The sequence below is a fragment of the Camelina sativa genome, chromosome 17 (genome assembly GCF_030686135.1).
Source record: "Camelina sativa cultivar CO46 ecotype springtype chromosome 17, ASM3068613v1".
Classification (NCBI taxonomy): domain Eukaryota; kingdom Viridiplantae; phylum Streptophyta; class Magnoliopsida; order Brassicales; family Brassicaceae; genus Camelina; species Camelina sativa.
Genome location: NC_141896.1, coordinates 4,909,652 through 4,933,271, shown reverse-complemented (window position 1 = coordinate 4,933,271; position 23,620 = coordinate 4,909,652). Strand labels below are relative to the sequence as shown.

General features: G+C 35.9%; 9 protein-coding genes and 1 pseudogene across 11 annotated transcripts; 6 read left to right on the top strand and 4 right to left on the bottom strand.

Moving 5' to 3' along the window:
- Positions 1–1,020: 1,020 nt before the first annotated feature.
- LOC104755455 (uncharacterized) lies at positions 1,021–3,148 on the bottom strand. 2 transcript variants are annotated; one of them, XM_010477840.3, is made up of 8 exons: positions 2,712–3,138; positions 2,548–2,614; positions 2,298–2,344; positions 1,920–2,007; positions 1,683–1,816; positions 1,490–1,588; positions 1,307–1,396; positions 1,021–1,237 (listed from the first exon to the last, which is right to left on the bottom strand). In XM_010477840.3, the coding sequence occupies exons 1-7, from the start codon at positions 2,988–2,990 to the stop codon at positions 1,322–1,324; spliced, it is 789 nt and encodes a 262-aa protein (XP_010476142.1). In that variant the 5' UTR covers positions 2,991–3,138; the 3' UTR covers positions 1,021–1,237; positions 1,307–1,321. The 2 variants fall into 2 exon arrangements, with proteins under 2 accessions (XP_010476142.1, XP_010476141.1); XM_010477839.3 differs by having other exon boundaries at positions 1,021–1,396; positions 2,712–3,148.
- Positions 3,149–4,625: 1,477 nt separating this feature from the next.
- Positions 4,626–5,721, top strand: LOC104755453 (uncharacterized). The gene has a single exon (XM_010477838.3). The coding sequence runs from the start codon at positions 4,848–4,850 to the stop codon at positions 5,415–5,417; it is 570 nt and encodes a 189-aa protein (XP_010476140.1). The 5' UTR covers positions 4,626–4,847; the 3' UTR covers positions 5,418–5,721.
- Positions 5,722–6,474: 753 nt separating this feature from the next.
- Positions 6,475–8,236, top strand: LOC104755452 (putative pectate lyase 2). Its single transcript, XM_087494614.1, has 4 exons — positions 6,475–7,206; positions 7,296–7,399; positions 7,495–7,633; positions 7,733–8,236. Exons 1-4 carry the CDS (start codon positions 6,514–6,516, stop codon positions 7,952–7,954), a joined length of 1,158 nt encoding a protein of 385 aa, XP_087350740.1. The 5' UTR covers positions 6,475–6,513; the 3' UTR covers positions 7,955–8,236.
- Positions 8,237–8,278: 42 nt separating this feature from the next.
- LOC104755451 (wall-associated receptor kinase 5) lies at positions 8,279–9,904 on the bottom strand. Its single transcript, XM_010477835.3, has 3 exons — positions 8,993–9,904; positions 8,763–8,804; positions 8,279–8,647 (listed from the first exon to the last, which is right to left on the bottom strand). Exons 1-3 carry the CDS (start codon positions 9,810–9,812, stop codon positions 8,517–8,519), a joined length of 993 nt encoding a protein of 330 aa, XP_010476137.1. The 5' UTR covers positions 9,813–9,904; the 3' UTR covers positions 8,279–8,516.
- A 1,005-nt stretch (positions 9,905–10,909) lies between these two features.
- Positions 10,910–11,929, top strand: LOC104755450 (lectin-like protein At1g53080 pseudogene; annotated as a pseudogene). Its single transcript, XR_015587666.1, has one exon. The product of XR_015587666.1 is annotated as a lectin-like protein At1g53080 pseudogene (transcript).
- Positions 11,930–12,656: 727 nt separating this feature from the next.
- LOC147923333 (uncharacterized) lies at positions 12,657–13,220 on the top strand. Its single transcript, XM_087494602.1, has 3 exons — positions 12,657–12,677; positions 12,772–12,879; positions 13,042–13,220. Exons 1-3 carry the CDS (start codon positions 12,657–12,659, stop codon positions 13,168–13,170), a joined length of 258 nt encoding a protein of 85 aa, XP_087350728.1. The 3' UTR covers positions 13,171–13,220.
- Positions 13,221–13,757: 537 nt separating this feature from the next.
- LOC104755449 (aspartic proteinase A1) lies at positions 13,758–17,861 on the top strand. Its single transcript, XM_010477833.3, has 14 exons — positions 13,758–14,033; positions 14,819–15,171; positions 15,257–15,317; positions 15,492–15,586; positions 15,682–15,794; positions 15,885–16,053; positions 16,142–16,181; positions 16,309–16,373; positions 16,466–16,579; positions 16,675–16,739; positions 16,881–17,037; positions 17,132–17,251; positions 17,345–17,433; positions 17,521–17,861. Exons 2-14 carry the CDS (start codon positions 14,824–14,826, stop codon positions 17,603–17,605), a joined length of 1,521 nt encoding a protein of 506 aa, XP_010476135.1. The 5' UTR covers positions 13,758–14,033; positions 14,819–14,823; the 3' UTR covers positions 17,606–17,861.
- A 105-nt stretch (positions 17,862–17,966) lies between these two features.
- LOC104755448 (uncharacterized) lies at positions 17,967–19,399 on the bottom strand. The gene is made up of 2 exons (XM_010477832.3): positions 19,117–19,399; positions 17,967–18,633 (listed from the first exon to the last, which is right to left on the bottom strand). The coding sequence occupies exons 1-2, from the start codon at positions 19,397–19,399 to the stop codon at positions 18,251–18,253; spliced, it is 666 nt and encodes a 221-aa protein (XP_010476134.1). The 3' UTR covers positions 17,967–18,250.
- A 236-nt stretch (positions 19,400–19,635) lies between these two features.
- Positions 19,636–21,150, top strand: LOC104755447 (pentatricopeptide repeat-containing protein At1g11900-like). The gene is made up of 2 exons (XM_010477831.3): positions 19,636–19,791; positions 20,035–21,150. The coding sequence occupies exons 1-2, from the start codon at positions 19,636–19,638 to the stop codon at positions 21,070–21,072; spliced, it is 1,194 nt and encodes a 397-aa protein (XP_010476133.2). The 3' UTR covers positions 21,073–21,150.
- LOC104755446 (25.3 kDa vesicle transport protein SEC22-1) lies at positions 21,140–23,521 on the bottom strand. Its single transcript, XM_010477829.3, has 6 exons — positions 23,322–23,521; positions 22,612–22,835; positions 22,096–22,256; positions 21,852–21,998; positions 21,634–21,710; positions 21,140–21,490 (listed from the first exon to the last, which is right to left on the bottom strand). Exons 2-6 carry the CDS (start codon positions 22,797–22,799, stop codon positions 21,407–21,409), a joined length of 657 nt encoding a protein of 218 aa, XP_010476131.1. The 5' UTR covers positions 22,800–22,835; positions 23,322–23,521; the 3' UTR covers positions 21,140–21,406.
- Between the last annotated feature and the right edge of the window lie 99 nt (positions 23,522–23,620).

Below are 23,620 nucleotides of genomic sequence, written 5' to 3'. Positions count from 1 at the left end.
TTCAAGACGCGGCAATGTTGTTTATTCTGATTCCAAGGGTTTTCTGAATCAGAAGAAAGGTCGGTGCTTTTTCCTCTGTTTTTTTTTTTGGTTTGTGACTTTTGGTTTTCTCATTGATCTACATCTATGTCTAACAAATTGTGAAGATGTAGAAAAAGTCACACTATGGAGAAGTGGGATACGGCTTCCAGTTGTGTCGAATACGCTTGGTAGCAAAGAAGAAATTTCCTCAACAATATTATGATTATTAAGTCGGAAATTTTTAATTAATTAGAAAAACAAAAATTTAACTACAAAATCTTTAGTAAAAATATGTTATTTTGTGACTCGAGAATTTTTTTAAAACAAATTTTACGAAATTATAAAATAAGATTTCTTTTTTAAAACAATTATCTTTGTAATTATAAATAAAATACATCAATAGTAATAATATAATTTATGTACACTATCAAATGAATATCATGATTTAAGTCTATTTTTATATGATAAATTCAATTTATAAGAGATTTTTGATTAGTTGGAATTAATCCAAAATTTTAAAATCTTAGAAATAAATTTTAAATATATATAGCTAATTAGCTATACAAATCCAAATTAGTTTAATAATAAAAAATACTAATCATAATTGATGATATGTTTATAAGTGTATTGAAATCTTTTACTATCAATTTTTTTATTTTCCTAATATGTGAATTAATAGTAATTATAAGAATCAATAAAAATCGACTAATAGAAAGATGTTTTTAGAATTTTTTCATATCTTTATCAATTTGAATTATCTAAAAAAGTGGAGAAGTCTTATAATATTAGCGTAATTAATGCAAAATTCTATCATGTATATATGGAAATAATTACTGTTGAAGTTGGAAACAAACAATAAATAGATTTTTACAACTATATATGAGTATATACTTTATTGTATGATACCGAAATTGTTTAGATACAAAACAAATAATAAACTTTTTAAGATACTAGATGGTGATATCAAATATTTTGTTTTGATTTGGTTGGACACACTTATTTTCTTTCTTTATAAATAAAGGCAAATATATTGTCAATATTTTAACTCTCATGATGGTAAACGTACTCTCTTCCTCTTTCTCTCATCAAACACTAAACTTATCATCTTACGATCTATTCTTGTGATGTGTTGGGTTTTACAAGTCTTTGCAGGTTGTTTATCGGGATGTTACGAGTCTTATGTATCTGTAAAAATTCCCAGCACGCGAGTCCGATCCTAGTACAAATTAAAAAGACACTTAAAAACCTCAGTCTCTTGTTCAGACTTAAAAATCAATCTCATCACCTGGTTCAGTTTACTTCATATCTTCTTAGGATACTCTCTCGCCCCAAAAATTGTAGACCCTATTCTCACATTTGTGCTTCCCAGTTCAATCTGTAACACTCCCAAAACCATAAAGAAAACTCTTAACATTTTGAACAGATCTCAGAACTTTTTTACTTGAATCAACAAGTCACAACAACTTACGGCTAACTCAAAGTCACCAGACATCCCCATAGATAGCTCACACTGCTCCTCCGGTATTCCAAGCTCCTTACACACTTCACTTCTGCATTTCGCAAGCAACTACACATATATATAATAAGAAACGAAAGTGAGCTCCTCTTTAGTGTTCTAAAAATATTACCAAACATTTTAGGTTCAAAACAGATTATATAACCTTGAAATTCTCTGGGGTTGAAGTGTAATCAGCCATCCCTATAGTCATCAACCCAGAAAACTCGAGATTGGAGCAAGCTTCCTTCACGTGTTTCGCCAGTCCTACGCATCCTGAGGGTTCCACCCCGAATTTAGCTGAAAGTTTCAGTTAACTTGATCACCTCAGATTGTATTAAGAAAGGTGAAAGCTGGAAAACATTTAAGATGGAAGTTGAAGAAGAATTTCTCAGACTCTTACATTCTTCGCCACTGGTATTCACTTGGACCAAGACCTTCAAGGGTTTTCTTCCGATGTTTCCAACCACACGATCAAGCGTATTTGCAATCTAGGAAGCAAATTTAATTAAACAAAATCAGTGATTTGGCACCATGTATATTCATAAGTTAGTACGGTTTGATCTAATTGAACTCCCAATGTATCTTTGCTTGTCATCACATCAAAACAAACCCACGAGATTTCAACAAAAAATTGGTAGATTTCACAATCTGCAGTATTCTTCTTACCCAAATATCCTAATGTTTTTGGTTATCTAACACCTCGAAGGAGCTATAGAACAGTTACAAACCAAATAACAAAACCTTTCTCTTACAATATACAAAAAGAGAACTTTTTTACCTTTTCATCATCAACACTTTCCACCATCACAAGGTTAGGCACTCCAGCTGATCAATCATGCAAACCAAATCAAAGAATTCAGAACAGAACATACCAAAGACTAAAGAGATTCAGAACTTAAAGTGGCTCATATTCAAACCAAATTTAGTGCCAACGAATTGAAGAACTCAAGTGTGGAGTTTTTAACATCTAAAAACTGATTGCATGAAGAAGAACTAAGTAATAACCAAATGGGCAAAATCAAATTTACCTAGTAAAGGTTTCACTTTGTTGCTCTGCAAATTCCCAATGAAATGCCACTCTATATCTTCTGGAAGCTGCAATTTCCAAAAAAAAAAATCAAATTCAATACTCTTTCTCTCTACTCAGTTTTCAATTATCCAAAGGATTCAACAAAAAAGAAGAAATGAGAACCTGAGGCGCCTTCTCGATGACCTCTTGCACATAGTTCTCTCCAAAAGACCTATGACCAGCGTCGTAGACTTGTCGAATCAGAGAAACTGGTTTCGTCTTGCTCACCGCTACGACCCGTATTCGATCCGACGCACGACCCGCTTTCTCCGCCGCTTGGTTTACTCGCTGAAACACCGATCTCAAAGCCGCCACTCCATCAATCGCCGCCGCCGACGACGACATAGCCGATTCAACCACGTGTTCGTTCTCGGGCTTCTCTTTGTTTTCTAGATCGTTCATCGAGTAATCAAATCAATCACTGATCTCTTCTTTGTCACAGTTTTGTGGAAGAGATTAGGAGGAGACGCCACTGAGAGACAAGAGAAAAAAAAAAAAAAAAAAAAGGAAAAAACCTTAAAAGATGTTACTTTCGAGGATCGAACTCGTCACCTTTAGTTAAGTTAACGCACTTGTTTCTAAAATTGCTTTTACTTTTCAAAACCAATGTAAACCGAACCAAAATCAATTTGTAATTTCAAAACCAGTAAAACCAAACCGAAATCAATTTATCTATAGAAGAGTCAAACCCCTTGGTGCTCTGATAACGGCTTTAATTTGAATAAAGGGATTCACGTTCCGTGTATTACAGCTATTGTGGAGATATCTATTTTAGATAACTGTCATGAGATATTTTGCTATAGAAACTACAATTACTTAGACCGATGAAACAAGTTGTTCGTGAGAACGAAAAAGGGTAAATTGTTGGAAACTGAACACACATATGTTTGATGTTCATTTTTGTCTTCATATAATATCCTGATTGTTTACCACTAGATTCAGTCATTCAACCATGCATTGTCTTTCATATATATATTTCCAAGTCTCTGAGAGAGAGCATGATTAACTTAGTTGTGCTACAATGTCACAGTCCCAACTTTTTTCATTGCAGTAAATAGTAATGTCCTTGAATGGATACGAAAATATATTAGGGTCCCAATATTTCATCGAATTTATATGCTATATACCACCACCATTACCAAGTGTCCAAGTGTCTTAAGTGTCAAAGTGCCAATGCCTACTCGAGTGCTCTCATAACCGATTTTGTTCAAGTTTGAACAAAGATTCATGTAGCGTGTATTACGGAAATCTTGTATTGTACTTGTATCTTTATCTCACCGTATATATTTTTTTTTTCGTACTTCTTTTTATGATATATTTGCTTCATATTATATTATGATTGATGTAGTTAATAAATAATAGTAATAATGTGGAGTAAATGAGTAATGTTCAACCTTTTGACTACAAAAAAAGAAAAAAATGGACACCGGCTTAAAGTGTGTACAACAAAAAGACGAAAGACTTGGTTTGGTTGGGATAGTGGAGTTCCATATGCACTTTAGAAAACTTATCTTACTAAAATATCTACATATACTTTCCTAGTTTCCTATATTATCTTTAATATTATTTTTTTTTGAACAAATATTTTAGAAAGCATATCTTTAATATTATCTTTAATATTTATATAAATATTTTTCTATATGAAAATCGAAACATTATAATTTGTAATCGAATTAACAAAATACATTGGCCGGTTTTCTAGAAATTTTTTTTAGTACGGAAGTCCTTTGAGCTTTTTAAACTAACTGATCTGGTTTGTCAGGATGAGGAAGTGATAAAATTCACTTACGGAGGGGATCGAGACGTTACAATAATAGTTGGAATAACCTTTTTGCCGAATTATTATTTCTTTATTTTTTTCTAGATACTAATAAACACTTGTATATATATATATATATATATATATATATATATATCTCATTGTCCGCTCCTTTGCAAAATATCTAGATATTTCCAAAATATCGTTGATATTGAAATTACGATAACATATATTTGGAGATATATGTAACTGAGATACTATAGCTAAACTATACAACTGCCAAATGAGAAAATGAATGTCATGTATTCAACTTTGGTTCTGCCTAATTGTAGAAATTTATTCAATCTTTTTTTCTTCTACGCGAGCCTAACTCGTTTATACTTCTGATTTCTGAAATCTAAACTCTTCGAACTAAATTGACCACTCCACTAAAAGAGTCTTAAAAAGTCAAATAGTTTTCTTAGACGACCTAATTGTCTAACAAACTTTTCTTTTGACCTATGCATCATTCTCTCGTCCATAAATACCCATTCACGTTGTTGCTTACTCTTCACCTAAAAACATTCATACACATACAAACATACAACTACCAAAGATTTTGTTTGCAATTTCTCTCCTTTGATTTTTTATCCACAAGTAGAAGAATGAATACATTCAAGATATCCTATTTCATTATGGTACTCATAATGGTCCTAGCCATTGCTATAACACTTAGCGAACCGCTAAGGGTCGAGGCGAAGCATCAAGACAAGAACGGTCATCAAGAGATAGCCGCTACTGCAAGGAACAAAGGTAGGAAACGTATAGGTGCAGCAATGACATGTGACAAAAGCTCCAAAGTATGTCGTCTCAAAGGCAGTCCAGGTCGTGATTGTTGTCGTAAGAGGTGCGTCGACCTAAGAACCAACAAATTGAACTGTGGAAGATGTGGAAAAAGCTGTCAATACTCGGAGGTTTGTTGCAACGGATATTGTGTAAACCCAATGTTTGACAAGAGACACTGCGGAGGTTGCTTTAAGAAGTGTAAGAAAGGGAGATCGTGTGCCTATGGTATGTGCAACTATGCATAAAGAAATAATGCGGTATAAAGGTCATTTAAAAAAAGAAAGAGAATTTTAATTTGTTGGTTTAAATTGGATTAAATTCATATTATACATACAGATCGAAATTCAAAGATTATATAGCTAGCTTAAATAAAGGTCGAGTACTTACTATAAAAGATAGAAAGTCTTGTAAAAGTTTTTTTTTTTTTTGGTATAAAAGTCTTGTAAAAGTTTGTCATCATTATTATATTGTTAATTTTATTTATACGCACATGTCTCATGCATGTTAACAATCCAATGTATTATTATTAATAAAGTTTGAATTTATTAACTATCTTATTTTTACCTAATTAAAAGGACTATTTAAGATAAAGTTTTTACTTTATTTTCCACTTCAAATCCAAATTATCCTAATCTCAATCTCTACTTGTAAATACCAATATAAAAGTGAAAATGATCGAGGAAGTGTACGGATTTGACAGAAGTTGACTTTAGTGCATATACGAAAAGTGATGATGATGCCAAGTTCCAAATTCTAATTGCCGTCTCAAATAGTATTCTATATACTTTTCTCAAAAAATATTACTCGTTTTCAGTCGTATAAAAATAAAGCGCCATTATATTAAACAAGTTGAAGTATTTACCACTATATTAAATCTGATCATTGGCACCATGTTGTATGCCTCGGCCGATACCATGCATGTCAAAAGGCAGTGTCTTTGTTTACCAAACTGACGAATCATAGACTACTGACTATATTTATATGTAACTAGGACTAGTGAACTAATTCTTCTATAAACTTAATGCTTAACTCATAAATAAACTTATTATATAGATGATAATTAATTTGATATGTAACCAAAGTCAAACCAATCCATCGTCATCTCAAGCTCGTGCAACCACGTCTATCTATAACAAAGAGCATTGATCAAAGAAGTCTTGCGAAAGAAGTTTTAGTTCAAATGATAATATTGTTTCTAATCATTAGTCAACACCATCCGTGTGTCCCACCTTCTCATCTTTCAAATTTGATACTTAAATTTATAATAGCTACTGCTATGTACATTCGTGTATATAAGTTTGCACACACATAGTTCAATTCAAGCCTCACATCTTCAAGCAAATGGCTTCTCTTTTCTTAACAGTTTCACTTCTCTTTGCAACTTTCTCTTCTTCTCTTGTAGAAGCTGTTTATTACAGTAATGGTTACACTACCGTTCCCAAACTATTACTAAATCCGATCGATTCTTGCTGGCGTAGAAATCCTAGTTGGGCGTATAACCGTCGTGCCCTCGCGGATTGCGCGGTAGGGTTTGGAAAAGCTGCGGTTGGGGGGAAATACGGGTCGATCTACGTGGTTACAAACCCATCAGACGACCCCGAAAACCCTAGACCTGGAACTCTTAGACACGCCGTGATCCAATCTAAACCACTATGGATCACATTCGCACGTGACATGGTCATAGTGTTGCGAAACGAACTCATCATGAACAGCTACAAGACGATCGACGGAAGAGGTGCAAAAGTAGAAATTGCATATGGTCCATGCATAACGATCCAACATGTGAGCCACGTCATTATACATGGAATAAGTATCCATGATTGTAAACCGGGCAAGTCAGGTCGTGTGCGGAGCAGCCCCACTCATATTGGCAACCGGAAAGGATCAGATGGTGATGCAATCGCTATTTTTGATTCTTCACATATTTGGATTGATCATTGTTACTTTTCTCGGTGTCAAGATGGTTTGATCGATGTGCTTCATGCTTCTACGGCCGTCACTATTTCTAATAACTACTTCACGCAGCATGATAAAGTAAGTTATATCTTACATAACTGTAACTTTTTTTATTATGTATTTTGAATGTTTGATGATAATTAATTTTCTATGTTATAATTATGAAGGTGATGTTACTCGGACATAATGACAATAATGTGGAGGATAAAATCATGAGAGTTACAATTGCATTCAACCATTTTGGACCGGGTCTCATTGAGAGGATGCCAAGGTGAGTAGTATAAATATTTTGTTACTTAGTTTAATTGAAGCAGATTAGAAAAATGTTGACATGGATATGTGATTGATGTCTTGATGATGTGCCAGGGTGAGGAGAGGGTATGCGCACGTAGCAAACAATAGGTACGAGAAATGGCAAATGTATGCGATCGGAGGAAGTGCTGATCCAACCATTTTTAGTGAAGGCAACTACTTCGTTGCTTCTGATGACTTAAGCAAAAAACAGGTATCTTCATTTTTAAGGCATGCTAATGTATTTATTGCCAATGATTTTGAATTACAACAGTATATATATGATTATATTATTTTGTATATCAATATATAGGTGACAAAGAGAATAGATAGTGGATATGATTGGACGAGATGGAAATGGAGAACGTCCAAAGACGTTTTCAAGAACGGAGCTTACTTCGTGCCTTCTGGCTACGGAACCGTCACACCATTGTACAGAAGAGCAGAGTGGTTTCCTGTGTCCCACGGATCTCTGGCCCCTTCTCTTACTTCTTCCTCCGGTCCTCTCCGTTGCTACTCCGGCAGGATTTGCTAACTAATTATATTCAACTATATGGCTATATACATATGTGATTATATATAATGTTTCATAAATGTATGTAACGTTTTGTTTTGTTAATTTTTATTTCCTTTCCTTTGAAACAACGAGGCGGAGTTCCTGTATCTGAGGTGCGTTTTGTGAATTCTTCAGTACCCGGGAAGGAATTCGTATTATCTTGGAGGATTTAAATATTTTTGTTTTCTTTCAAGATTTGTATAATCAAAAATATTTGAAGTTGACTATGTAAAAGAGTACATAGTATTTTGATTTGATGTCCATATGCTTGCAAAAGTTTTCTTGCTTGGTATTCCACAGATATACTATTCGACCAAAAATAATTAACTAGTATATGATATACAAAAATGTTTATCCCGAAACTTGTAATATACACAAAATCAAAGATAAAAAAGACAAGAAAAAGAAAAAGAAAAAGGAAAAAAAAAAAAGACAAAAAAAGAACGAAACAGAAGAAAAGAAGAGTCTGACCATGCTTTAATTTTGTCTTTGTATAACTATGCTTTGGTCTTTAGTATAACTATGATTTCATTAGAAGCTTTTAGAAAATTCTGTTCTCATTGCTTTGAACACCACAAGTGACCGGAGCCTTGGCTCTCACTTTCCTCAAGTACCAATACACTCCACCCACAACGCCGATCGCTCCGGCCGCCGAAACTGCCGTCACCGTTCCTGTTAGCGACAAAATATTCCGGTTCAAATCAGGTCACAACTTACAAGTGTAGTCATAAAGTAATAAGATGACCTAAAAGTTCAAATAGTAATTACTGTAAACTTGGTTAGTTACCTGCGATTGCTCCAACGTGTTTATGCTTTAGGAAGCTTGGATCTGCAAATTTATCAAAAATTATTGAATCGTACGTATTACGGTATTAGTACTGTATAAATCAGAATCACAGACTTTTTAGTTTTATTATCTATATAAGAACTCAAAATAATGTCTAATAGTAGTTACGTATTTTTTAACATAAGATTAATTGTAGTTAGAACGAAAAAATAGTGAAAGAAACATTTTACCTTTGCAATAAGTAGTGGCGTTGCCTTGTTTGCAAAGACACAGGAAATCTCGAGTCCTCGTATTAAACCCACAAACTCCACCACCTTTAGTAGTTTCTTGGCAAAGAAGGCACTTCATAGTCACTGGAAATTCGTAATCTACCCTAATACCGTACTCTGGAAACTGATCATACGGTGCATTCTCCACACCCGTACTCCTCCAATACACGCTTGTATACGTCGCACAGTTCTGCAGCATGAGCCTAAGAGACTGAGTTGCTTTCGGGTAATACGAACAACAAGAAACCCTAGACCCCAAAGCAGAGCCGCATTCAGGCAAATGCCTGCATAGGTAGCTTGAGCTATCGCAGGACGAGTCGCATCTATCTGGAAACCTTTCGCAGAAGAGCGGTTTTGGCTCGACGATCACTTTCTCGGGGTTGCAGTTGAAGAACAAGTAGTCGTTTTGAGGGGAGACAGTGAAGTGTGTGCTTGAATCAATACTGAAAGATCTAGTGGGTCGAAAATTGTCTCGATCTTGACAGTTCCACATGAATGGATCGGAGACAAGAAGGTGAGGATCAGAGTAGCTTATGGATTTAACAGGGTATTTACCAGAAGGTGTTCTAAGTTCGAGCTTGGTGTTGTTGTCGGAGCAAATGAGCATGTGTCTGTAATAAGGGCTACCACAACCGTCGTCGATGGAAAAAGGGTAATTTATTGGAATGTTGCCGCACGAAGATCTGCAGAGATTTGATTGAGATGATGTTGTTGATGATTGAAGAAGGATGATGGCCATGAGAAGGAAGAAGAAGACTAAGTAAGAGTGAAGTGGAGACATTGCTAAAAATCAGGGGTTTTGATTTGATTATTGGGCATGTCTTAGTTATGAGATTATAGTTTGGTGGTGTGAAGTGTTCAGTAAGTATAGAATGTCTTGTTAAGGAGTTTAAGAATCAATCTTGTCATGTGCTTGGTAATAGTTACTTTAGAATTCTGTTTCTCTAAAAAAAGATTATTATGTCTTCTTTCTTTATAGTATAAAGTATTGATATTGATTTTGCGACTAGCCTACAACATAAAGAACGAATTTTATCTTGGAACAAAAACTACGACTCTATTATAATAACTAGTACACAATCATTAAAGAAACATCACATGGATGAATAAGAGTATAAATTAATAAATATAAGAATCACGTTAATTTGTATGATTATGTTGGGCGGCTATATAAAATAGTACGCAGCTCAAAAGAGTACCATATATATGACAATTGCATTTAGCAATTAAAACGGAATAATGTGGCAATTAAATTATGAGTCCTTTAAAATTTTAATTATATAAACATATATAGTGCACGGCCACTGACTACATGAGTAAAGTAAAAATTACAAAATCTTGGTAGTGTGGGTGGGTTATATATATTGCTCAAAGAATGAGTTTTCAAGTTATCGACTTTTATACGATAGTAATAAAAGTTAACCGAATCTAATGTTGAATTTTCATTCATTTTACTCGAAGGCGTCCCAAACTAAATCTAGTTAATTGTTAAAATCAACCGCGCACGTTGTTAAACAAATAAAATAAGGCTGGATCATCTTAAGAATATGTACATTCGATAAATCGAACTAAAAGCATATACTTGTAGATAAGTTAGCAAATTAAGGATCACATATGTTAATCTATCACTGTGTTAGGCATCAGAATGTAGTAGTCCATAGCTAAAAGTTAAATATAGCGATGGCTATTAGCAAATTGACATGTATACTAAACCAAGTTGACGTACTTAAAAATTTTTTAAACTTTATAAACATCGTACACCTTTCTAACTAAATAATAAATACTTTAAACAAGCTTACACCGAATGAACATGGTATTACCATTAGTCACACACTATATACTATAAATATAGACACTCACTTCCATCAAATTATCCAATACCACAAAAACAAAAACACAATATGAAGATTCAAAATCTCTGTCTTCTTTCTCTGTTCGTAGCTATATGCACCTCTCACTACACATCCGCCGCTAGATTCAACTTCAACAACTTCGATGGCTCGAAACTAGTCTTCCTCCGAGACGCAGAGCTCGGCCCCACAGTCGACGGCACGAGCCTCTCCGGAGCTCTCTCAATGACCCGCGACGACATCCCTTTCTCTTACGGACAAGCCCTTTACACAGATCATATCCCTTTCAAGCCTTCTAATGCTTCTTCTTCTCTTTACTCTTTCCAAACCTCTTTCACCTTCTCTATCTCTCCTCGCCGCAATACAAACCCTAACCCTGGTCACGGCCTAGCCTTCGTCATCGTCCCCGCCGTAGACAGCGACGTCGTCGCCGGAAAAGGCTTCCTCGGTTTTCTAAACCGAACCAACAACGGAAGTCCCAGTAACCACGTTTTCGCTGTCGAGTTCGACGTTTTCCAAGACAAAGACCTTGGAGACATTAACGATAACCATGTTGGTATAGACATTAACTCGGTTAAATCGACGGTTTCTGAGAAAGCCGGTTATTGGGTTCAGACTAGAACCGGGAGTGGTAAGAAAGGTTGGGAATTTAATGAGATCAAATTGAGTAGTGGAGATAAATACAAGGCTTGGATCGAGTTTAACAACGTCACAAAATCGATATCCGTGACGATTGTACCGGCGAATCTTAGCAAACCGAAGAAGCCGTTGATTGAAACCCAAATCGATCTCTCTACGGTTCTTTTCGATAAAATGTTCACCGGTTTTGCCGGTTCAATGGGACGTGAAGTTGAGCGTCACGATATATGGACATGGAGGTTCGAGAATAACGCCCCCAAAGAACCTAAACCGGTTCAGTCCGATTAGGATTTGTGACACTTGTCTTTACTTTCGATTTTGTTTCTTGATTTAAAAGCATTTGTCTCCTGAGTTGTGAACTTTGTAATTGAAGTGGATAAAAAAAGTCAGAGTTGTTGGCTTTCGTCATGTGTTTATTTCCACATTCTTATCATCGGTTGTATATTCATAAATCATACTACTACGGATTTAGATTTTTATGTGACGTTTTTTCCACGAAATAGAGTCGAAAAAGTTTCAGAAAGTGAAATCGCAAAGAAGATTGTTTCTTTGAGGATCGGTGAGAGTAATGACGTACATTATAAATACGTACGTCAGTAGGTGGTATAATGTTGTTGTAAGTTGTAACTAAGTGAAAAACACTCGCGAGTATATAGGTAGGTACATGATGTACCCTGTACATCAAATGATTTTGACAAAATGGGTGCGCCATACAAATTTTAATATCGTGTTTTTGGGATCTTCAGTTCCGAGTATCCAAAATATTTTCTTTTAAAACTATATATTAAATGGAATACTATTTTTAAAACCTTATTGGGCTACGCCCAATATAAACAGTTAAACACCACTACATTGATCCACCATGTATAATAGAGTAATTTCAATTGTTTTTTTTTTTAAATAAAAATAAAACTAGAGACCAAATTCTATGCAAAATGAAACTATAATAGATTCATAGTGATATAGAAGTCAATCGAAGAGAATTATCCAATTCATTTATTTTATATAGATTTTCCTAGATTTCTACATGTATATTATCAGGGATTTTTTTTATTTTTTTTTTATAATATGAAGATCGATTTAAATAAACACACTGCAGGGATTCGTGATTAGGCCGTGATATCGGCAACTCCAAGATGGAAGATCGTACCAATAAGGTAATTTCAGTACGTAAGAACAAAAATTTCTTTGATCATAAAATATTGATTGCTTTTTTCAATAGTATTTAATGTTTTTTTTTTTGGTCTTCAGATGACGGATTTAAAGAAATTAACATTGGAGAATGAAAAACTTATTAAAGAAACGCTTACACTAACCCGGAAGAATCAAACTTCACTTGAGGTTAACGCAGAATTACAGGTAACAGTAATCAGTACTTACATCCAAAGTAGATCAATAGGCTAACCAATATATACTTTCTTATTACTAATTTACTATATAAGACTATATAGTTCAAAATTTGTATATATGAATAGGTTTCCTGATCTGACGTAAACTATTTGAATTTTTTTTTGTTTGCAGTTGGCGAAATTACAAGCGGAGAATGAGAAGCTTAGCGAAGCAGTTCTTACACTGACGAAGAAGAATAACATTTTACTTGAGATGCAATCCGATTTATATAAAAAGGTTATCTTATTGCGCAGGAACTAGAGATAGCTACGCCAACTAGTTAATGACTTAATAGTTAGACCTCTTTTTGTTTTTTTTGTATAATCTTGTAGTCGAAGTTGAACATTAGTGAATTTAAAGTATTTTTGATAGGCACAACAAGTCCATATAGTCAAATCTTTTTTTTTTTTGTGAAATACGTACGTGAGAGTAATGATGTACTCATGTACATATAAATACGTACGTGATATAACTTTGTTGTAACAAAGTGAAAAACACTAGCGAAAGAGCAGGCGAGTATATAGGTAAATCGAATGATTTTGAGAGAATGGGTGCGCCACGCATTAATACGTATTTTATGGGATCTTCAGTTCCGAATATCCCACATGAAAATAGATTCTATATCTTTTCAAAACCTTATTGGGCTTCCAATAGGCCCAATATAAACATCACATTACATTGGTCCACCATGTACTCTTCAAATCGAAACCGTTCAATATAAATCATCTCAATCCGACGGTTGAGATACCAAAAGAGCACGTAATCCACTCTAACTTCGTAAACACCTGATTGATTTGTTCGCTAAATATAAAAAAACATCGTGATACGTTCGGCCTTCCTATCCATTCGTCAACGACAAAATCTAACCGTTCATCGTAACAAATCCAACGGTTTGAAACGAAAGATTAGCCAACACGAAATATCTCACTTTGTTTCTTTTGACGGGATTATACAGTGGGTCCCACCTGTAATTGTCATTTAGGGGAGACAGCGCTGTTAATTTAGCATATCCCTCTTTTCCTCTTCGTCACAGTCACCCCCATAAATGTTAAACCATTTCTCCTCTTTCTAGTTTTCTTCAACAATCCTCTCAATCTCTCTGAAGAATCTGGTGCTTAGCTTTGGTGAGCTCTCTCTCTTCTTATGTTAAAAAAACCTCATCGATTCTTCAATTTCTTTATCGTCGATTCTCTTATGTGAATTTTGTTGTTCATAGATCATTTTCTTTTTTCTTTTGAGCAGTTAGGTAAGGGTTTTGTTTCCGATTTTTTCCTGAATAGTTCTATTTTTGTAACATCAGATTAGTAGATTCGCTTAGATTTTTCCTTTTCTCCGTGATTCTTGTATTGTTTGTGGCTAATTTTGGTTTCACTTGTCATTTCATCGGTGGTTATGTATTAGGTTGGTGTTGATTATGTAATCGGACTGTGTAATTGATTTGTGTTTCCATTAAATTAAGGATATGTATGCTATTATTGTGGCCTGATCGATTGTTGTTACGATACTTCAGTTTCTTTTATGCTATTCTTCTGCATGTGAGTGTTGATGCTGGTTGAAATGGTTTAAGCTTTTTTTTGGGGATGGATGATGTTTCTAGGGTTTTTGTTGTAATCAGGGTATTTGTGATTTTGCTATATTTATATCTTCCACGCTAGTGCTTCGTGGCTGATTGAGGGAGACCAAGTAATCTAATACTAGTATTTTTTTTTACAATTTGTTGCGTGTAATATTCTCCTTCCTTATCTGTTTGAGAAGGATCGAGTAAGTCTATTTTTAGTCTTTAGACCTTTTACAATTTTTAGGATATTTCCAACATTCAAATATGGGAAGTTGTAGTTGACTTGTGTAAGTATTGTATGTCCTCTGCTTTTATTCTAACTTTCTTTGTTTTATGTTGTTCAATGAATAGGTAAAATGAAAATATACTCTACAACGCTTGCTCTTTCACTCGTTGTGTCCTTCCTGCTGTTTTTCACTGCCTTTTCTGAGCGCAATGACGGGACCTTCAGAGTTGGTCTGAAGAAGCTTAAGCTGGATCCCAAGAATCGTCTTGCAGCACATGCTGGTTCCAAGCAAGGAAAGCTCCTGAGAGGTTACAATCTTGGAGATTCTGGAGATGCTGATGTTGTCGTGCTGAAAAACTACTTAGATGCTCAGTACTACGGTGAGATCGCTATTGGTACTCCACCTCAGAAGTTCACTGTGGTTTTCGACACTGGAAGCTCTAACCTCTGGGTGCCATCGTCAAAATGTTATTTCTCAGTAAGCAAACATTTGGTCTATAATTGTTACCTGTGATTATGTTACTTTTTAGGAGAAAACTAACTGTGCTCTGTCCCTTGTATAGATTGCATGTCTCTTGCATCCCAAATACAAGTCTTCACGCTCAAGCACATATGAGAAAAATGGTTGGTTCTTTCTTCATTTGAAACTTTCTGCACTTGGATTTCCCAGTTGGTAGATAATTTACATTTCAGTCAATGTAGCCTCTAGAATTCATGTTAATGTGCAGAGGATCTTTGTCACCATTGTTAATAATATGAGCTGTGAAGTTATAACTAACTCGCTGGTTTTTGATGCAGGAAAATCTGCCGCAATACATTATGGCACTGGTGCTATTTCTGGTTTCTTTAGTAATGATGCTGTCACCGTTGGCGATTTAGTTGTCAAGGATCAGGTAAACTATCTATCCTATACCCTACTCAGCACTCTTACTTTGCATTTGTCCTTCATCGTTGACCTTCCTTCTTAACATTTTTTCTATCTCATCAGGAGTTTATCGAGGCAACCAAGGAGCCTGGTATTACATTTGTTGTAGCTAAATTTGATGGAATCCTTGGTCTTGGATTCAAAGAGATCTCTGTTGGAAATGCTGCTCCTGTTTGGTATGCTTGCACTTTCTTCTTTTGGTTGGTTTGAATTTACTACATTCCTTTAGTGTTAATCTAATGCCAAAATGTCTATTTTTTATACAGGTACAACATGCTTAAACAAGGCCTTATCAAGGAACCAGTTTTTTCATTTTGGCTAAACCGTAACGCAGAGGAGGAAGAAGGTGGTGAACTTGTATTTGGAGGTGTTGATCCAAATCATTTCAAGGGGCAACATACATATGTTCCTGTGACACAAAAGGGTTACTGGCAGGTTTGTTATACATCACTTTCTTGTGTGGGTTTTTCATTATGTTTTCCAGTGATTGTCTAACTCAAGCTATACATGTATTTTGTTATAGTTTGACATGGGTGATGTTCTCATTGGCGGCGCTCCCACTGGTATGTGTAATTTTGAATTCTTCGTTCTTAATAACATATATTGTTTTTCTTAACAAATTCAAAAAGGTTTAGCTATTTATGTTTGCTGGTGACAGCTGGTTCTAAAGTTTGAGTTGCTGTTATACAGGGTTCTGTGAAAGTGGCTGTTCTGCGATAGCAGATTCTGGTACATCTTTGCTTGCAGGTCCAACGGTAAGCAAGAACGAAGTGGCTTTAGCTTTATAGAATTATGGTTAGTTAAATAGTATTTGTAGTGATACTTATTTTTGTTTTTCTCTGTGTAGACTGTTATCACCATGATAAACCATGCTATTGGTGCGGCTGGAGTTGTAAGCCAGCAGTGCAAGACTGTTGTGGATCAATATGGGCAGACCATTTTGGATTTACTTTTGTCTGAGGTTAGTGTGCTTGACTAGCTAATAAAATCTGTTTGACAAATCAAATATTGTGAAAATTATTTTTACTTACCATCCATCTCCCTTGCGCGTTGCAGACCCAACCGAAGAAAATCTGCTCGCAGATTGGTCTGTGTACTTTCGATGGCACCCGTGGTGTCAGGTAATGTTCCACTCGTCTCATTAATGTTATAGAGAAGTTCTAATCTTTAGACATTGCAATTAATCAAGATCTTCATCTTGGAAGACTTTTTTTTTCCTTCTGATCTACTGATATTTGGTAATGTTTATTTCAATCCTTTAGTATGGGCATTGAGTCGGTGGTGGACAAAGAAAACGCCAAATTGTCCAATGGTGTTGGAGATGCTGCATGTTCCGCATGTGAGATGGCAGTTGTGTGGATACAGAGCCAGTTGAGGCAGAACATGACTCAAGAGCGCATATTGAACTACATTAACGAGGTAACCAATGAGTGTCCATTTTAACACTTCTGGCAAACAATAGTTATTGTTGTTGTCCTGATTAGTGAATGACTTCTGTGGGTTATCTTAACAGCTTTGTGAACGCCTTCCAAGCCCAATGGGAGAGTCTGCAGTGGACTGTACACAACTCTCAACACTGCCCACTGTTTCACTCACCATAGGAGGCAAAGTCTTTGATCTTGCTCCAGAGGAGGTAGGGTGTTGAACAGTTTAGGAAAAGGTTCATATTATTTAGTGAACATCATCTCCATATACTAATCTGTTGTTACTTGTATTGTGCGAGCAGTATGTTCTGAAAGTTGGCGAGGGACCTGCGGCACAATGCATCAGTGGGTTTATTGCACTCGATGTTGCTCCACCTCGTGGACCTCTCTGGTAAACCCTTGACTTTATTACACTGTACAACTTCTTATTCATTGCTTCCGTTTTCTAACCTCAAGTACGGTGGTAATAATGTGACAGGATCTTGGGAGATGTGTTCATGGGCAAATACCACACCGTGTTTGACTTTGGTAACGAACAGGTCGGGTTTGCAGAGGCAGCGTAAACACGGGTTGGGTTGGTTTCGGGTATGGTTTTAGTATGAACAATCTGTGTCTTAAAGTGTTGTTTGTATGTTTCCTGGAGTTGAAGACTTTGAGTCGTGGTAGAAATGGTGGCGCAGGTCCTTTATCTTTAATGGTTTCCTAACGAAAAAAAAGGCCTTTGTAGTTTTGAAGGCATTGGCTTTGTAAATACCTTCTGCTAAGTAAGTTCGATGGTGAAAACTTTAATAAAAAGCCTGCCTCCTTTGTTTATGCTTAGTAATATTTTCATACGTATCAGATGATTCGAAAAAAACACAACGTTATAGCATGAACATTCTAGAATTGTCAGCGGGTTAGTGTTGAAATGAGAATTGCTCAGTCTTAATGAACTTTGCGGCGAACTGTATATCTATCTACATGGTAGGAAAGAAGAACCAATTCGAATAGTTTTTGTTGCAAAATGAACCAGTTACAAACCAAGTTACATTTTCCTAGTAGAAGAATTGAGCATTTCTACATTAGCTAACACTCAAATAATAAAGCAAACCTATCTTTGTTTTGTATTCTCTGATCTTTCCCCATCATCTTCCCCGTTAGCAAGATGCAAACAAATATATTCAAATGGCAGCATCACACAGAGATCTAAAATCCTGGAGTAGAGTCTCTCAAGTATTCTTTTTGCTGCTTGAACGCGAAAGTTTCGAATCCACAGTGTGCAATTGGTCTCGAAGACCCTGGTTTTCCTCAAGCAACCGGTTAAACTCGATAAGGAACCCTTCAGATTGCTTTTGCAGAGCAACAGCACTGGTTTTCTGGGTACGGATTTCTTTAGACCTTGCTTCAAGCTCAGAGTTCAGCTGCTCTTGCCTTTTCCGAAGCGACATTATCTCTTCTTTCAAGTTCTTAATTTCATCTAAACCTCTGGCCTTTACACCTTCTAGTAATGCTCCTTCCTTCTTTATAACTTCCATAGTCTTCCTTCTTATGCGTAGTTCCCTCATGTAATGATGTAGCCTGTCTATCATTAGTCCAAGGAATAGAAAACCACCTGGAAGAAAACACCAACGCACATAAGAAACCAAACTGAAACTGGAAAAGCTAAGTTCATATAACATTAATGATATATGGACTATATGGATCCCTCCAGAGCAAATTTGAATGAACAAGGTTTAATCAAAGCAGTAGTTCGAGCTAAACAATCACACTAGCAACCAAAATTTACCAAAGCAGCCAAGGCTTGAACTGAAACAAGAGAAGCCAATTTGATAAACCAACCGATACTCTAGCAACTCCAGATACGAGTATCATCAATCTAATCGAACATTAAAGAGCTAAACAAACACTTTAAGCAAACTCCAGAGACAAGCATCAACCTATGTTAGACACGAGTAAGATCCAGCACAATGATCACAAACATTAAGAGTTTCTAAAACAACATATGGATCTCCAATTCAGTACTAGACAAATACAGTAATCTTGGTTCAGACTAGTTAGAGAAAACCGGATCTAAGAAGAGAAGCGACGAGCTTACCCATAAGAGTCGATTCAAGGAGATGCTTAGCCATTATAACCTCATCTGTAGGGTTCACAGCACCATCCTCGATCCAACGCTTCTGGATCGCCATCATATTGTACACACTCGCCACAAAAAGCACAATAACCGTCACCGAAACAGTCTGAATCACCACAGGTCCACGTCCACGCTTCGCACGATCCAAGCTCATGATCAACAGCTTTCGAATCGGAGTCTTGAACGAAAGCGCCACAATCACAACAACCTCGAAGAGTACAACCGCAAAGAGTAATTGCTCCATCGTCGTAAGGAATGTGATCGTCTAGGGTTTTGAAAATCTCTCGGAGGAGATAAATCAAAACAATTCAATTTGAGAAACTTTTCTCGTCGGAAAATACGAAGAAGCGAAGTTGAAGTCGCGAGGAAATTAATTAAGCTGTCAATTACATTTTCGCTTTCGATATTTTCATGATTTCTCTAATCAGTCCCTTTAGTTTAAGATTATTTACAATGTAGCTTAATATTTATTAATGCGCAATGTTAACCCGAAAAACAATTCGATTAATAAAAAAAAATCAAAACCTGAAATTGTTTAACAAGCTCTCTGGAGAAAGCTACAGAGAGAGGAAGATGATGAAGTGGTCGATCGTTAAGAGAATCTCTGTCTATGGAGGAGGTTCATTTACTTCTATGGTATGGATACTACAAAAATGCCCCAATCATTTTCGTGATTTATGTTTTTGTTCGATTTGATATTTCGATGATTCACTCTTTTGATTGTTACTGCTTCTACAAACGTTTTGATTCGATAAAGATATGAAATTGCAAAACATTGTTGTTCTTCCGAGTCTGATTGATAAATTGACGAATTCGATTCACATTGTTTAGCTTCTTCTTCTGTTATTGCAAATTATGATTACTTTGTGTATTTTGCAGAAGCATATGGTGTTAGCTCCAGTTGACTTAAGCAGGAGCTGCTCGTTCTCAGGTATGCACTCCTCCATAAACACAGGAGAAGAAGAAGAACTCGTGAAGAAGATGGTTAACCACAGTGAAAGTGGTTCGAAGATCATAAGCAAAATCGACTACATGAATCTTGTTGAGAAGTATACAAGAGATGGGAATGTCACTGCAGCATATGACTTGTTGCAGTCTTTACAAGACAAGAACATAAGCTTGCCATTTTCAGTTTTCAAGAACCTTCTTGAAGCAGCGGTTGAGCTGAACGATATCAAGCTTTCTTGTAGAATCTTCAGGGAGCTTTTGGTTTCGCCTGGTAAGGAACCATTGAGTTCAGATTGTTATCTCAACCTAGCTAGAGCATTCATTGACACGGATGACTGCACGCATTTGATGAGTCTTCTCAAAGAGATATCAGAGTCTTCTCTTCCATGTAGGTTGATAGTAATGAACAGAACTGTCCTTTCATTCGCTGAAACTAGACAGATCGATAAGGTTCTTATGATACTTGAGAAGATGAGAGAGTGGGAATGTAAGCCTGATGTGATCACATACAACTCGGTTTTGGATATCTTGGGACGAGCTGGCTTAGTGAATGAGATGATGGGTGTACTGTCAACGATGAAGGAAGATTTCAATGTATCTGCAAACATCATTACATACAACACGGTGCTAAACGGGATGAGGAAAGCTTGTAGATTTGATATGTGTTTGGTGATATACAACGAAATGGTTCAGTTAGGTATAGAGCCGGATTTGCTTAGTTACACTGCGGTGATAGACAGTTTGGGTCGGTCAGGGAACATAAAGGAATCATTGAGGCTTTTTGATGAGATGAAACAGAGACAGATTCGACCATCAGTTTATGTCTACCGAGCATTAATCGATTGCCTGAAGAAGTCTGGAGATTTTCAGAGAGCATTGCAGCTTTCAGATGAGTTGAAGAACACTTCTTCATTAGATTTGGCAGGTCCGCAAGATTTCAAGAGACACTTGCGGTCACATAGACGATAAAGTAGCCTGTTTAAACTGTTGTAGATTCTGTTAGAAACATAGATTTATGAAATTCAAACACAATCTATTTTTGTTTAATTATGGTTCTAATTCAATTTTAAAGAAGCCTGAGAAAATGACAATGAAGGTTTTTAAGAGTATAATGGATGATTATATGACCCAGTCTCATAAAATTTGCATACTACAGAAGTACAAAATGTGTCAAAGTTTCTCTTTGAAAGAAAGAAGATATTTTGGTGCCGCAATCTGAGATTTGAGTCCAAGGTCGGGAGGTCGATATATGTCTGGAGAAAGTCTGCTAATTTCGAGAAATAGCCTTTAGGTTCCCTCCTTTTTACCATAGCTTGGTCTTGACCCAGAATAGGAGGAAAACTACACCGAGTACAATTGCAACTGGTGCCCATTTCCGGATCAAAGCCTGGTTAACCAAATTAAATGTTTCAGAACCATATGCAAACTATCTGATCTATAAGAAATCATGATCACAAGGAATGAGAGTATCTCATAACCGTGTCATCAATATTGCATTGTGTACTGAAAGGTATAAACAATCAAACTTACCTGACGGTTCAAATCTTTAGCCTTATCAGCATATTCACGAGATTCTAATGTTAACCTGCTCGACATCTCGCTCACCTCTGCATTAAGAAAAACAAGAAGAGGAAATGGTACATGGTAAGCATATTGTCCAGCTGAATATCATAAATTAGTGGTTCCATTTCTCCGTATTCTAAAAGCTTAATTTCATGATCATAGGACAAGTAATTGATGGAACTTACGGTCCAGCTTTTCACCAACACCCAAGACTTCTTGCACATTCCGCGTCATTATTTGATGAACCTCATAGAGTTCATCATTCAACTTAGAAATATTTCGTTGCGTACGAGTGTCTTGGTACAGTTTCTTGGTTTTCTGTATGAATGTATCTACAAAAAAAAAGCAAAGGGGGTAAAAGACTGAAACCAGGAAGGTAAGTTTTCAAGATACTGAATGAATACAGAAGAAAATCGACACTACACATACCAAATTTAATAAAGGCATAAGGCCGAGCAGCTGTTTCAATGTTAGGTCCATTGACACGTTCAAATTCATTCTTGAGATCTTCCAGGTATTGGAAAGCGAGTTTCTTTGGGTAAGAGCGGTCACACATTGTCAAGTAGCAAACACGTCCTTCTATGATGTAACTAAAATTTTCTGGTCAAGGAAGCATAGACATTTGGTTCTTTCTTTCATCATAGTTCCAAGTTAAAAGCATACAAATATGAAAAAGAAGATTTTAAACATAATGTAAGAGGATTGAAACGTGCCATAATCCAGAAACTGATGCAAATCTATGAGGCTGTCAAAAGTGTGAATCTAAGTAAACTATCTGCAATCCTTATTGTTATAAACATAGTTCTAATGAGGTACGTTACCTACAAAAATTCTTTAAAGCGGGACTTATATCTATATCTATCAATCAACATCAACAAACTTTTGCAAGCAGAAAACGAACTAATCAGTAATGAGGGAAAAAAAAAAGGCAGATGAAAAGGATACTGGAAAATATAGGGGCCAGTTTCAACAGACATTCTGGAAGCGTCATTTTGACCTCTGGAAAGATTCTTAAACAAAGCCTTGACCTGTTGCTTATACATATCAGAATCAGGTAAGTCGCGTCCATCATCGAGCCCCTCTGCTAGAGGCAACCCGTCAGTAACACGAGCTATCAAAGTCATTTTCACCATCTTCGCCTTATTCCTTTTCCAATAATAACAAATTCACTGCAATTTTCAAAACAAGAATATGAGTCATGTAACTCACTAAATTCAACAAAAACCTATCTGAAGAAGATGTAAAGGCAAGGTAACTGAACCACATATGTCTAAGACTCAGGTTCTAGCAGAGAACATACAACATTCCAAATTCCACACATTGTGACAAAATTCACCACCAAAGATATTATATCATCTACTCAATTCCAAACAAACACATCAAAAGCTTCAGTGAAACTCAAATCCAAAAATTTCATCAAAACTTTTCCGCATTCGAATCTATGTTTGACAAATTATACATCGAAAATTAAGAGAAAGATCAAATTCGAACGAGACATCAAAGATCTTAGAACAAAATTGATCCAAGAGCTACACATATTCAGAACGTTGTATAGCTCCGATCCCAAACGGAAGCAAATCTCATAAAAATAAGCAAAATTGAACGAATTCTACATGCTATGTACATATATAACGGAAGATTACACTTAAACAAACCTTATACGAGCATTCAAAATTGGTTCTTCTCGTTTCAAAGATCTGAGAACCAAAGAGAGGAAGACGATGATCCAAGGAAAGAGAGAACTAAATTTGTTCTTTTTTTTTTAATTAAAGGGTTTATCAATTGGGATCAATTATTTATAATTTATTTATTTTGTTTTTGTCGTTCAAAATACAATTTATGACGATCTACGTTCTGCGTTACCCTGGCCTCACGTGATTGGCTTCGTGACGCGTTTTGTTTGACATGTCTTGATGACGTGGCGCGTTTGGCGTTTTGAAACTGGCCCTTCTAA